The following is a 12,518-nucleotide window of genomic DNA, read 5'->3' on the forward strand; positions in this document are numbered from 1 at the left end:
GCGGGGGCTACTCTTCCTTGAGGTGTGCAGGCTTCTCATTGCGGTGGCTTCTCTTGTTGTGGAGCATGGGCTCTAGGCACTCTGGCTTCAGTAGTTGTGGCATGCAGGTTCAGTAGTTCTGGCTCGCGGGCTCTAGAGTGCAGGCTCAGTAGTTGTGGCGCACGGGCTTAGTTGCTCCGTGGCATGTGGGATCTTCCCGGACCAGGGCTCGAACCCGTGTCCCCTGCACTGGCAGGCAGATTCTTAACCACTGCGCCACCAGGGAAGCCCCTATACATATCTTAATGTAATATTTTGTTGAGAAAAATATTAAGGTGGTAAGAGTTGTATGGTAAAATTAATATCTATGTCAACATTGAACAGTCATGGTTTCAAATAAAAACTGTTTTTACTAAAAAGTAAATTTTACTACAGTTATGGCAAAACCCAAAACTAATAGGTTAAACAAAAATTAACGCGTAGGTAGTTCGTTCTTTCAGATATTATTGATGTTTATGTTCTTTCATAAGGACATCTGTTAAAAGTTCTAGGTTTTAATTGCACTTAATAACACTGACTCACTGTATGATTCAATTATGTGCTGGTTTAGTATTTTAGTCCACTATTTTGTTTGATATATTCTTGGGTTTACTATTAGAGTATACATAGTAGGTGCTTAAAACACTTTAAGTTGAATAAGTAACTAAAGGCAGTTATGGAAGAATCTAGGTAAGAAAGAACTATTAGCTAGTTCTAGTATTATCTTTTAGAATTGATGCATGCTTTTATGTTTCTGCTAGAGTTAGCTTTGTTGACTAGGTACTAAGGCTTTTGTTTTTAATTCCTAGGTAACTAATAATTTCAAAATTAGCACAAGGAGATTTAATTATGAATTCTGTGCATCACGTCTAATAATTACACAAAAGTAGTAACATTTCATCAGAAGCTGAAGTGAAATATATTTCGCCATGCTTTTATGTACTATTAAAGAAAAATTATTTGGAAATGGTTTAGGTGAAAACAGCAGTATTACTAATAAAATTTGAAAACTTAAAATTTAGGTAAGGAAATATTTTTGTTAATCATAATAAATATGAAATTTGCTTTTAACCCTTTTAGGGTGTTTATGGGCCAAAAGCATATGTGGCAACCCAAGGACCTTTAGCAAATACAGTAATAGATTTTTGGAGGATGATATGGGAGTACAATGTTGTAGTAAGTATTACATGTAACGACATGACTTTTGAGCCATAATGATATGTTAATTATAGCTAATGTTTATTAAAAAGACAGCAACTGATGGCTAGGATTTCTCATTAAATTTTGACAAACTTGTTGAAATATTTCAAGAATAGGGTGTGATAATACTTTGAATCTTGTCCTATGTCAGTACTAATAAGACAACTACCAAATAAGATAGACTGATAGATGAGTGGAGGGAGAGCTATGTGATAAAAACAATTATTGTGAAATGTTAATGGTAGAGAATAGATGGTGCCTATACAGAGTTTACTGTAAAATTATTTCAACTTTGCTGTATGTTTGAAATATTACATTATAAAATGTTGGGATGGGTAAGCAAATGTAATAACCTGTATGATCAAAGACAGTTAAATACGTTCAACCTTGATAATTTTATTAAATGTATATAAAGTATTGCTATTTTATTGGGTAAATATCCTGAATGCGTTATTTTAATATTATTTCAAAAGACAGAAATAAGTCTCTAAGCTTCAAAAAATTTAATTCAAATCAAATACATCATGTTATTTGAAGCCAATTTAATTTGTTGATATTTAGTTAGTTAGCCCTTTACTTAGAAGGCATGATTTTGATCATTTCTTTAACTCATACTTTAATATTAAACCTACATTTTTTTTTTTGACAGGCCAGGCATACTTTTGCTCAGAATAAAAAATAATTCTTGAAATGTATATTTTATTGAAAAAACAAAATTGTGTTTAACTGATATATTCTTTATCTCATCCCACCCCCACTTCTTTTTAGATCATTGTAATGGCCTGTCGTGAATTTGAGATGGGAAGGGTATGTATAACTATTAACACTTAAAATAATTGTGGAGTATTCTTTTTATTACTTCATTTCTAGGGATATATATTCCTGGTCTTTTATTATACTCTTAGCCCTAGTTTTTAAAATAGTTACTTCTTTTCTTTTTTTGTGTTCTGCAGTTGCTTTTATTTCGTCAAAAGGAGCCAAATAATCCCCAAGCCCATAAACTTTTATATTTTATAAATACATTTAATAGATTTTGTACTGTTACTTAGTAGTCTTCAAATATTTAATGGTGGTGTAAGTAGAACACTTTTTATGGATTGAATAAAATTGAGCAATAAAAATGAATTCAATAATTCTGATTAATTTTCATCAATTTACAGCTTGAATATTCTAATTTCTGTCTGCCAATACCACTACATCTTTGTAATTTATCTCCAAAGAGAAGAAAATTCCTTAATCTGAAATTTTTAACATTGGTAAAAACTCTGTCCAAGTGAAATTAGTTTCAAAACCGTTGTGATCTCCTGCAGCATCAATTCCTAAGTCTTCATTTTTAAGTGTGGGCTTCTATAAATGTGAGAAACAAATCAAACAAATTATGTGATGATTTGAAGTTTCCTTATACAAAGGTAGTTCATTAGTTAAAGTAAAAAGTCATTTTAAAGTTGTAAAACTTCTTATTAAAATTTTCAGTAAAGGATATGTTGCATAAAACAAGTTAATACATCTTTCAGTTATGTGAGATGTTATGATATATAAATCATTGGAAAACTTTATTTTTACTAGTAATTTTTGTCATTCCGCCCAACCATATCATTTACAAATAGTGGAAGTATTAGCAATATTGGACAGAAAATGAACAGTCTAAGATTAGAAAATGAACAAACTGAGAAAGTAATTAAGTAATTGTAATTACAGTACAAACTGTTAAGTAATTATCTGTTTAAGTATTGTCAGTATGTACTTCAGTACCATTACTATTAATCAGTGGTTAGGAAATTTAAATTTCACCTTCCTAATTTTTTTACAGTTACATTTAAGATTTAGGCTTTGTTTCTCTTTATTCTATTAATAAGCTCACACTGTATATCAGTAATAATACTTGAAAAATGAAGTTGTATTGCATGCAGAAATATTTGAAGCTAATGTTTTTTTGATTCATAGTGTTTTGTTAGTAGTCAGTTTTGTTGTTTTGTCAGTTAGGACTATGAATTTATTTGATAACCTTGACTTTGACTTAGAATGTGACCTAATGGAAAGAGCACAGGTAATAAAATCAAACAGACCTACACTTTACTAGCATTTGGAGCATGGTATATTGAACTGTCCCCTCTGAGCTTCAGCTTCCTCATCTCTGAAATGAATGATAAATTATTATAGATTATGTATATATGATGTTTAACATAATTTTTGGTATCAATTGTAATTAGTTCATACCTGAAATATAAATACCAATATAATCATTACTCAGTTATTGCTCGTCTGAATGAGGGGCATGTTAGTCACAAGCTTTCATTCTTACTAAGTTAATCTTCTATAAACTTGTTTTCTGTTTCAAGATGTTAAAACTTTACTAGGCAAAACAAGAAAAAGAAACCCTTCAAAATAATTTAATTTTATCATTTTCTATAAACTTCTACTGGGAAATGAAGTTTGTGGCTTTAAGGCTTCTAAAGTATTAATAGTATTTACTCTAAGCTAAACTGACATACTAGGCAGTTCTACGTTGTTGCCCTGAGAGCAGTATTGTCAGCTTACAGTTAATTCTAGCCTATAGGTAACAATTCCACTTACTATATATATGGAACTATGAGAATTTAGTAAGAACTGATGTATTTCCCACTGCCAAAGGTTTATTTTAAGCTAAATTGTCACTTAAAGGGTTTCATTTTATTGGGTCTTGGTAAAATTTCATCATTTCTTGCATCAGAATCACTGGATCTTCTGTAAAGTTAGGCTTTCATTCACTTACCTAAGTTTCTAAAATGATGGGGCTTGATATTAGAAACCAATGAAAATTGAATATTCTACTATATCTATACCTGTTTAAAATGGGAAAGTAAAAGGGGAAACTGTTCGATTACACTTTCTAGAATCTCAAAAGTGGATAGTTTAAATAATACATTATTCTTGTATAGCGTTCCACCAGTGGAACATTTGAAATATACTCTTATTTAGTACTTGAAACAATCATATAAGATAAGGATTATTATTCCCATTTTTTACAGGTAAAGGAACTAAAGGTCAACCAAACAGTAAAATTGGTACTTGCAAAATTCTTCTGATACCAAGTGGAGTGCTCTTTCCACGATGCCACAGATTTTACACTTAACAAGAATTCAGCCAGTTATTATAGAGATTGTCATTTTACAAGCATTAAAACTTGCCTGGCAACTTTTTATACTGAATGGACCTCCTTGTGCCAGGCACTTTTTTTTTAAGCGATTTTTCTTTTCTAGAGGAGGATCTTTGGAGTCTACTCTATATACCAAGCCAGTAGCAATGAACAGTTTATACACTTATGTTAATAAGGTTCTTATGACTAATCTTGGAGAGGTCATGGTAGCCCACCTTTATGGTTAGTTGGGTAAGTCTGAGAGCTCCTAGCTCCTTGCCTATTGATGGCAGTTTTTCTGTTTTCTGGGAAGGAAGAACAACCTGAACACAAAATATTTGTTAAAGTTCAAGTAAAACAAATTATCAATTATTTACTAACTTTTTTTTGGAAAACAGAAAAAATGTGAGCGCTATTGGCCTTTGTATGGAGAAGACCCTATAACATTTGCACCATTTAAAATTTCTTGTGTAAGTACCTATTTTTATATATATTATTTAATCAGGTAATGAGTATGTTAGACTGATGAGTAATTAAATTATAATATGGTATGAACCTGGTTTTATATAAGCCAAGCCTTCAGTGTTTTCATGTAAATCTACACTTAATAAATAAACATTAATAATAATGTTTGTTTTTATACTGCTTTTAAATTAAGAAGCTTTGAGAATGACTTTTCATAAATGTATAATTTCCTTGTACCTTATTTTGTTAATTCTGTGTTAGTCTTTGTATATAAGTTGATCGTAAGTGTTATGTATCTAAGAATAAACGAATAACTGCTTTGAGTGATCTATTTGAAAAGTGGTATAAAGTATTAGTTTCAAATTCAACAAATGAGAAAGATCCTTGATGACTGAAGTATAGTTTATTATGTTAATCTTTCATATCTATGTTACTCTCCCCAGAATTGTTATAATTATGTACAAAGATGGGTTTGAGAACTTCCATCCTGAAAGTAGAGATTGATCTTTTATGGCAGAAAACTTGATATGAAACTTAAAATATATACCTATTTGATGAGCTGTGGAAGTGAATTAAATTCAAGTTCTAAAACTAACAACACAAATCTGAGAAAATGAATTAAAAAACAAAAACAGTGAAGGAACAACAAAAAAGTAAAATATAAGCTTTAGAATAGAACCAACAATTTGCTTTGGGTGACACATGATGGTGTCTTTTTTAATCACTTGAAAGAAATATATTGTCTTATTTACTCAACTCAAAATACCATGATTAAACATACATGAAAATTAAATAACTTCCCTATATTAGTCACGGTTTTCCAGAGAAACAGAAGCAGTAGGATGTTTATATATATAGAGAAAGAGGTTTATCATAAGGAATTGGCTGACATGATTATGGAGGCTGGCAAGTACAAAATCTGCAGGGGAGGGTGGGCAAGCTGGAGACCCACGAGGAGCTGATGCTTCAGTTTCACGCTGAAGAGCAGCAGCCTGGAGACCGAGAGCTGATAAAATAGTTCTGATCTGAAGGTGGGCAGGCTGAGACCCAGGCAAACTGGTGTTCAGCTCCAGTCCAAAGACAGTCTGCTGTAGAACCAAGAAGAGCTAGTGTTACAGATGAAAGCAGTCTCCTGGAGAATTCTCTTACTTGGAGGAGGCTGGTCCTTTTTTTCTATTCAAGCCTTAACTGATTGGATGAGGGCCAGCCACCTTAGAGAGAGCAGTCTGCACTACTCAAAGTCCATGGATTTAAATGTTAATCTCACCTCAAAACTCCCTCACAGGAACACCAAGAATAATGTATGACCAAGTATCTGAGCACACCATGGCCCAGTCAGGTTGACACATAAAATTAACCATTACATTACCCATCTCATAATTGCTTGTTTTTGACTTTGTTTTCCATGGTTAAGTGAAATATAATTTCTATGATTTTACTTGTCATTGGTGAATTCAAGAAGTCCTTAATTTTATGACTTATTTGTACTTAGGACTTAAGAATTCCTCTGATGCTACCAGAAATTTAGTGCTTTCTAGGTTTATGTCAAAAAGGACTCAGACTGTTTTACACAGTCTCCTTTATAAATACAGTGTGATTTTTGTAATGTTAACTGTAACTCATAGTTAAATGGCCTGGATTTAAAGTGTAGTCAATACTCTAAAGTCCTGGTTAGAATTAACTGTTTGTGGATTAAATTTAAAAAATTTAAAAATCCTACTGCATTTCATATTGTTTGGAATGAATAAAAACCAATGCATAACCATATTGTACTCCTGTGAGAGAACACTACCCCCTCACCAGTTCAGAAAGTATTCCACAATATTAAGTCCCTGGACAGTCCAGGAAACCTAGTTCTGTGCAGCATGGTTGTGTTGAACATTTGTAAATTTAAATGTAATAAGATAATTGTAATGAATGTCACAGTTCAAGTGACCACATATAGTGATTAATAGTCAACAACAAAACAACTTAAAATTTTTTAACAGTCGGGGATCAGAAATAGTAAGCAACTTATAATAATGAATAGAGAAAAGTAAGAAATAGTTTATAATTTGGAAAAAGATTAATTGACTTTTTGGGTTGGTTTTTCAGTTGCACTAAAAGGTAATTTTAACAAGTCCTCTTGATAAGAGGTTTGATTTGATTCGTAACAGCTGGTTTGATTTGTCAATGATGGAATTCATGCTGAAGAAGCAAAATTTTTCTTTCAAAATTTCAAAATGGAAAGTAATTTGTATGTTATGTGGTTGTTTCAGACAACTCAGGATTCGTTATCACTGTTGCAAACAAAAAATCAAATTTATAAGTAGAAAGCAAGGTAGTGAAAATAACCATAGTACGTGACTTGACTATACTTGGCAATCAGAGGGTTTGAGACTGAGACAGGACAGTATCAGGAGCTCTCTTGGTTTGGGGATGAGAAGGAGGGTAAAGTGTTGGTGAACAGTGGGGAACGGGCAGGCTCGAGCTCAGTACCATGTTGCTGCGTGTAACCACTTAGATCAGATAGCAGCACAATGTCCACGGGTCACTCTGGCTCATTGCCTGTTTTGTGAGTGAAGTTTTATTGGAGTACAACCACACCCATTAATTTATATATTTGCCTATCACAACAGCAACATGAAGTAGACAGAGACTTTATAGCCCACAAAGCCAAAAGTATTTATCTCACCTTTTATAGGTGAGAAAAGGTTAAGTCTTGGACCAATGTTTTCATTCGTACTCTTGTTACGATGAAAATAAAAACATACTTTCCTCTTAATGTTTTTTTTTTTTTAATATTTATTTATTCTGGCTGTGCCGGGTCTTAGTTGAGGCACGTGGGACCTTCATTGCTTCATGCAGGCTTCTTAGTTGTGGCATGCAGACTTCTTAGTTGCAGCATGCATGCGGGATCTAGTTCCCTGACCAGGGATCGAACCCGGGCCCCCTGCATTGGGAGCGTGGCGTCTTACCCATCGGACCACCAGGGAAGTCCCCTTGCAATGTTACTTGAAAAGTTCAAAATAAATTACTATGGTTTAAAAAATTAAAGCAGGAATAATATTGAATTTTTTAAAATTAATAAAGCAGCATACCCTGTTGCTCTTGACAATCGCTGTCCTACCCTATCTGTAGTTTTAATTAAAAAGGCAAAAAGAATAGTTAGCTTTCTAATATATTGACAAATGATAGTAAGAGACTTTTAAAGTGATTATGTTGTCATCAACCAAAATAATAATTTGGGATTTTGTGAGTGCATCCTTTTCCTTCCACATTAGGCATCCAGTTAATTCAGAGTTGAGTGTTAGGTAGAGGAAATCAAGCTTAATGGAAAGATAAAATGGTTGAAGATGTTTGTAGGTACTAAGGAGTGACATTTTGTTTGTAGGTGTTATTTCTGTTACATGATTCTGGGGATGGTTGTCACTTTGCAAATATTTTGTTGGATGATAGACTCCTAGCTAAATAATTGGTTAACAGATACTTCTGTTTATAAATAAATAAATAAATAAATAAATAAATAAATAAATAAATAAATAAAACTTAGATAAATTGATGACTTCTAGAATGGTTGTTTTTATAATTATCAGGCATACCTACAATTTTAAAGATTAATTTCATATTGTGGACTTTAAATATGAGGTTATTGTTTGTTTTGTTATGTTTTGTTTTAATGTTCTACTGACTCACAAGTGTTTCCCTTTACTTAGGAAGCTGAACAAGCAAGAACAGACTACTTCATTAGGACACTCTTACTTGAATTTCAAAATGTAAGTGTTTTCCATTTAGAGACAGCTTCTAAGGATAGTTTTTAAAGAGAGGATATATATAAATAGTATACTATCTTACCTTACATAGTTAAGGAGGTTTGTTGATTTTTTTTAGTTATATAAAATAATGAAGAAAATCAGATGTAATATTTTATTATCTTGAGCCTTATGTTTATCAATTAAAGTAATATAATTACCTACTTAGAACAACTTACCCTAAATTAAATTTACTGTATTTGGAATAGTTGGTTTCTTTGCTGCAAATATTTTTCCTCTATTGCAGTAAACAGATTATAGTATTATTTACATAATTATTACCCACTTTTACTAGTTTACAATTTTTTAGAAAGAGACAAGCCACTATTAACGCTGTCTTCATTTTAGATATAACTTGTTTTCACTAGAGGCCCATGAGTTTAGTTTCAGAGCTATATAAAATGATAATTTCTCCAGGAAGGAATCAAAGAAAAATCTGATAGACATTAGAGAATGGCTATCAATTCTTCCTCAATTTCTTTGTTATTATCTTAAATTTTAAATCACTATAAGTAATTAAGCTTGGCCATGAAGCTCATCATTCTTCCCCAAACAGTGCATTGTAAGCATACTTAACAACTCCTTACTGTTTATAAGTAGACATGGTTCCAGTACTCTTAGCAACCCCTGACCTGACTAATCATTTCCCTTTAGTTGAGTCAATTATTATCATTTGGTTGCTATTTTTTAATCTATAATAATAATGATAGGTACCTTACTGAGTTTCAGTATTGTATCAGGCATTTCAATCCTCCTAGCTTCATAGTGGTAGGTACTGTTATCTCTATTGCCCATAGATGAAGATAAAGAATCTTTGAGAAGTTAGGTAGCTTACCTGAAGTTATTCAGTTAATGGCAGAAGTAGAATTTGAATACATTTTACCTGAATTCCAAGCGGTGCTCTTTCTATTAAACACCAGAATAGCCATTCTCAAAACATTCTGATGTCAGGACTCTAACATTCTTAAAAACTGTTGAGGATTCCAAAGAGCTCTTGTTTCTGTGGGTTATATATCTTTTAATATTTACTATATTTGAAATTAAAACTGAGAAGTATTTTTAAAAGCATGAATACACAAGCAGACATTCCATTACCTTTCAAAGTGATGACATCATCCTAAATCATATAGCCTTGAGAAGACTCTGCTGTACACTCATGAGAGAATGAGAATGAAAACGGCAAATAACACCTTAGTATTATTATAAAAATAGTGTGAAACTCACAGATCCCTTGAAAGGGTAGGGAGATGGGTGGCAGCCCACACCATAATTTGAGTAGGTTTGGGTTTGGACAAGTTCATTTCTAATTTTCTTTTTGGTTTATATAGTCTATTAGTCTTCTGATTACAATAGATTCTAAAACAATGCTTATGGTATATTGCTCATCCACTTAATACTGTAGATTAATTAAGTAGTATACATAGTATAATGGTTAAAGTGTAGGTTTTGGAAGTAAGACTGCCTGCTTTCAGATCCCATATCTGTCACTTGCTGTGAAACATTGTGCATGTTATTCTTTCTGTCTCAATTTCCTTACCTATAAAATGAGGATAGTATTAACAATACCTTCCCCATGGTGTTACATGGGGATTAAGTAAATTGTTACATGTGAACCCCTTAGATCAATACTTTATATGTGATAAATGTAGGCTATCTTTTTTTAAGGAAGTGCTAAATATGACTTACATATCTTAGAAATGGCAGTAAAGTGAGATTTGCAGCTTTTCTGTATGCTTTAAAATTTGCAAGTGTATTTTCATAATGGCTGAATTTCTGTTATTCTTGAAGGAATCTCGTAGGCTATATCAGTTTCATTATGTGAACTGGCCAGACCATGATGTTCCCTCATCATTTGATTCTATTCTGGACATGATAAGCTTAATGAGGAAATACCAAGAACATGAAGATGTGCCTATTTGTATTCATTGCAGGTACAAAAGAATTTTCTAAATATTTAAATTAAATATTTTGAAATATAGGTGGCATTATAATATGGGTAATGTATGGTATTTTGAAACCTAAATTTTGGAATTTCATTAGACAGGTCATTATATGGGTTTCCAAATAGTAAAATCTATTTGAATCCTGAGGCAGCTTTTCTTCTCTTAATTTTTATTTTACGTTCGATGCTTCTAAAAAACTTAAAACCATAGTACTTATAAAACTACAATTTATCTTTTTAAGTGACTTATATCTGCATTCACATTTGTTATAAAAAGCATCAATAAATGAAATTTTTCAGACTCAGAGATTTACTGGTTAATTAAATAGTTAAAAGATATTAGTGGAGATGGAACACCAAAGATAGTTTTCTTAGCCAGTTGGTTGGATTGTGATGCCTATATTAGTGAAGTGAAAGGGCTGCTTTTTATTTATGGGCCAGAAAGGTGGCTTGCTGATGGAGATTTGGGAATAAGTTAACCATCTGGTTAATTAAAATTATTTTTTTGTAGTTAATTCTGTGGTTAGTTGACTTTTTAATTAAGTAGTTAACTGGTTAAAAAGAAAAAGATCTATTTAATTGTAGAATTAAAAGATAAAGAAATTGCTTTGGCTTAACTTCTTTACAAGTTAGTTGAAATTATTTCCTGTTCTATTAATATTGTCCGGTCAATGTATATAGTTTATAAATCCAATTTGACAGGAAGATTTTCCTTTAAAAAAATAAATTGATCATTTAATATTTTTGAACAACCAAAATAGTATGGTAACTGTAGTGACTTAGATAGCACAAACATAAAAGGAAGGAGTCACTCACAATCCCACTAGAGATGACCATTGTTAAAATTTTAGTGTATGTGCTTTCAATGTGTGTATAGTATTTTTTTTTAAGAATGTTTCCCCGTTTCATATATTATGTACATCTTTCTAAGTCATATAAATTTTCTTCTGGAATACATTATGACTGCACTGTATTTTTAACCTCCATTTCTTGGCATTTCATTTATTACCCATTCATTTTCAGCTATTTTAAACAACAATTTAAATATCCAGTGGCCAATCTTCTGGTGAAATCTTTGAACACATCTGTAATTCATTAGAATAGATATCTAAAAGTGAGATTTCTAAGTTAAAGGACATGAACTTTTCCATACTTTTAGTATATATTTTAAAATTTGTTATCCATAAATTTGATGCTCATTATAATTAAGCATACCACTGCTGGTTTGTTTGTGGGAATGCCCATTTCCCCATATTCTTCCCAATACTTTTATCTTTTTGTTTCAGTGTCAGTGTGACAGGCAAGCTTTTTTTTTCTTGGCCATTTATATTCTTTTGTGAATTGCTTGTTTGTTTACTTTGCCAGTGATTTTCATCTCAATAATTATACGTTATGAATTCTTTATATATCTTTATATGTTGAAGATGTTAACGTGTAGTCATGTTGTAAGTGCTCTGGTTTTTCATGGTTTTTATTCTGCCTATGTTTTACCATACATAATTGTGAATATCTTCATTAACGATTTGTGTCCATTGACATATGCTTAGAAAGTCCTTCCCTAACACAGTAGTGCGTAAAAATACACTTGTAGGTTTTTTTAAACATCATATTTTTAATGCATCTGGAATATTTTTGTGATTAAGATAAAAGGTAAGAATCTAATTTTTGCTTTAACTAACTTTCCCTGTACTACTTATTGAATGGTCTAGTCTTTCCGCTTTAATTGGAGAATCCACCATTATGTAATAAATATTTAAATATACTCAAATCTGTTTCTGAATTTTCTATTGTGTTGCATTGATCTGGTTTTCTGTGTCTCTGTAATATCACACTTTTAACCATCAAGTTTTAAATATATATCATTTAGCCTAGTAACTGTTAACTCCAAAATTTTAGAAATGTTCTGATGTGTGGAATTGACAAATGTATCAGTGGTTTAAAATTAATATTATTGTTTATTGTTAAGAGCTTTTTAAAAACCATACTA

The 12,518-nt window shown here is 31.7% G+C and overlaps 1 protein-coding gene and 1 long non-coding RNA gene across 4 annotated transcripts in view; one reads left to right on the forward strand and one right to left on the reverse strand.

The window, feature by feature from the left end:
• PTPN12 (protein tyrosine phosphatase non-receptor type 12) overlaps window positions 1–12,518 on the forward strand; it is an 89,053-nt gene that overhangs the window by 45,135 nt on the left and 31,400 nt on the right. For both annotated transcript variants that reach the window (XM_061198464.1, XM_061198465.1), the window contains exons 4-8: window positions 1,099–1,194; window positions 1,987–2,025; window positions 4,732–4,803; window positions 8,494–8,553; window positions 10,378–10,520. In XM_061198464.1, coding sequence (XP_061054447.1) covers window positions 1,099–1,194; window positions 1,987–2,025; window positions 4,732–4,803; window positions 8,494–8,553; window positions 10,378–10,520 — 410 coding nt within the window. The remainder of the gene's footprint in view (window positions 1–1,098; window positions 1,195–1,986; window positions 2,026–4,731; window positions 4,804–8,493; window positions 8,554–10,377; window positions 10,521–12,518) is intronic.
• Window positions 5,512–12,518, reverse strand: part of LOC133096768 (uncharacterized) — an 88,143-nt gene continuing 81,136 nt past the window's right edge. For both annotated transcript variants that reach the window (XR_009701822.1, XR_009701823.1), the window contains one exon: window positions 5,512–5,886. This is a non-coding gene — a long non-coding RNA (uncharacterized LOC133096768). The remainder of the gene's footprint in view (window positions 5,887–12,518) is intronic.

This window comes from Eubalaena glacialis, chromosome 8 (assembly GCF_028564815.1).
Source record: "Eubalaena glacialis isolate mEubGla1 chromosome 8, mEubGla1.1.hap2.+ XY, whole genome shotgun sequence".
In the NCBI taxonomy this organism is placed as follows: domain Eukaryota; kingdom Metazoa; phylum Chordata; class Mammalia; order Artiodactyla; family Balaenidae; genus Eubalaena; species Eubalaena glacialis.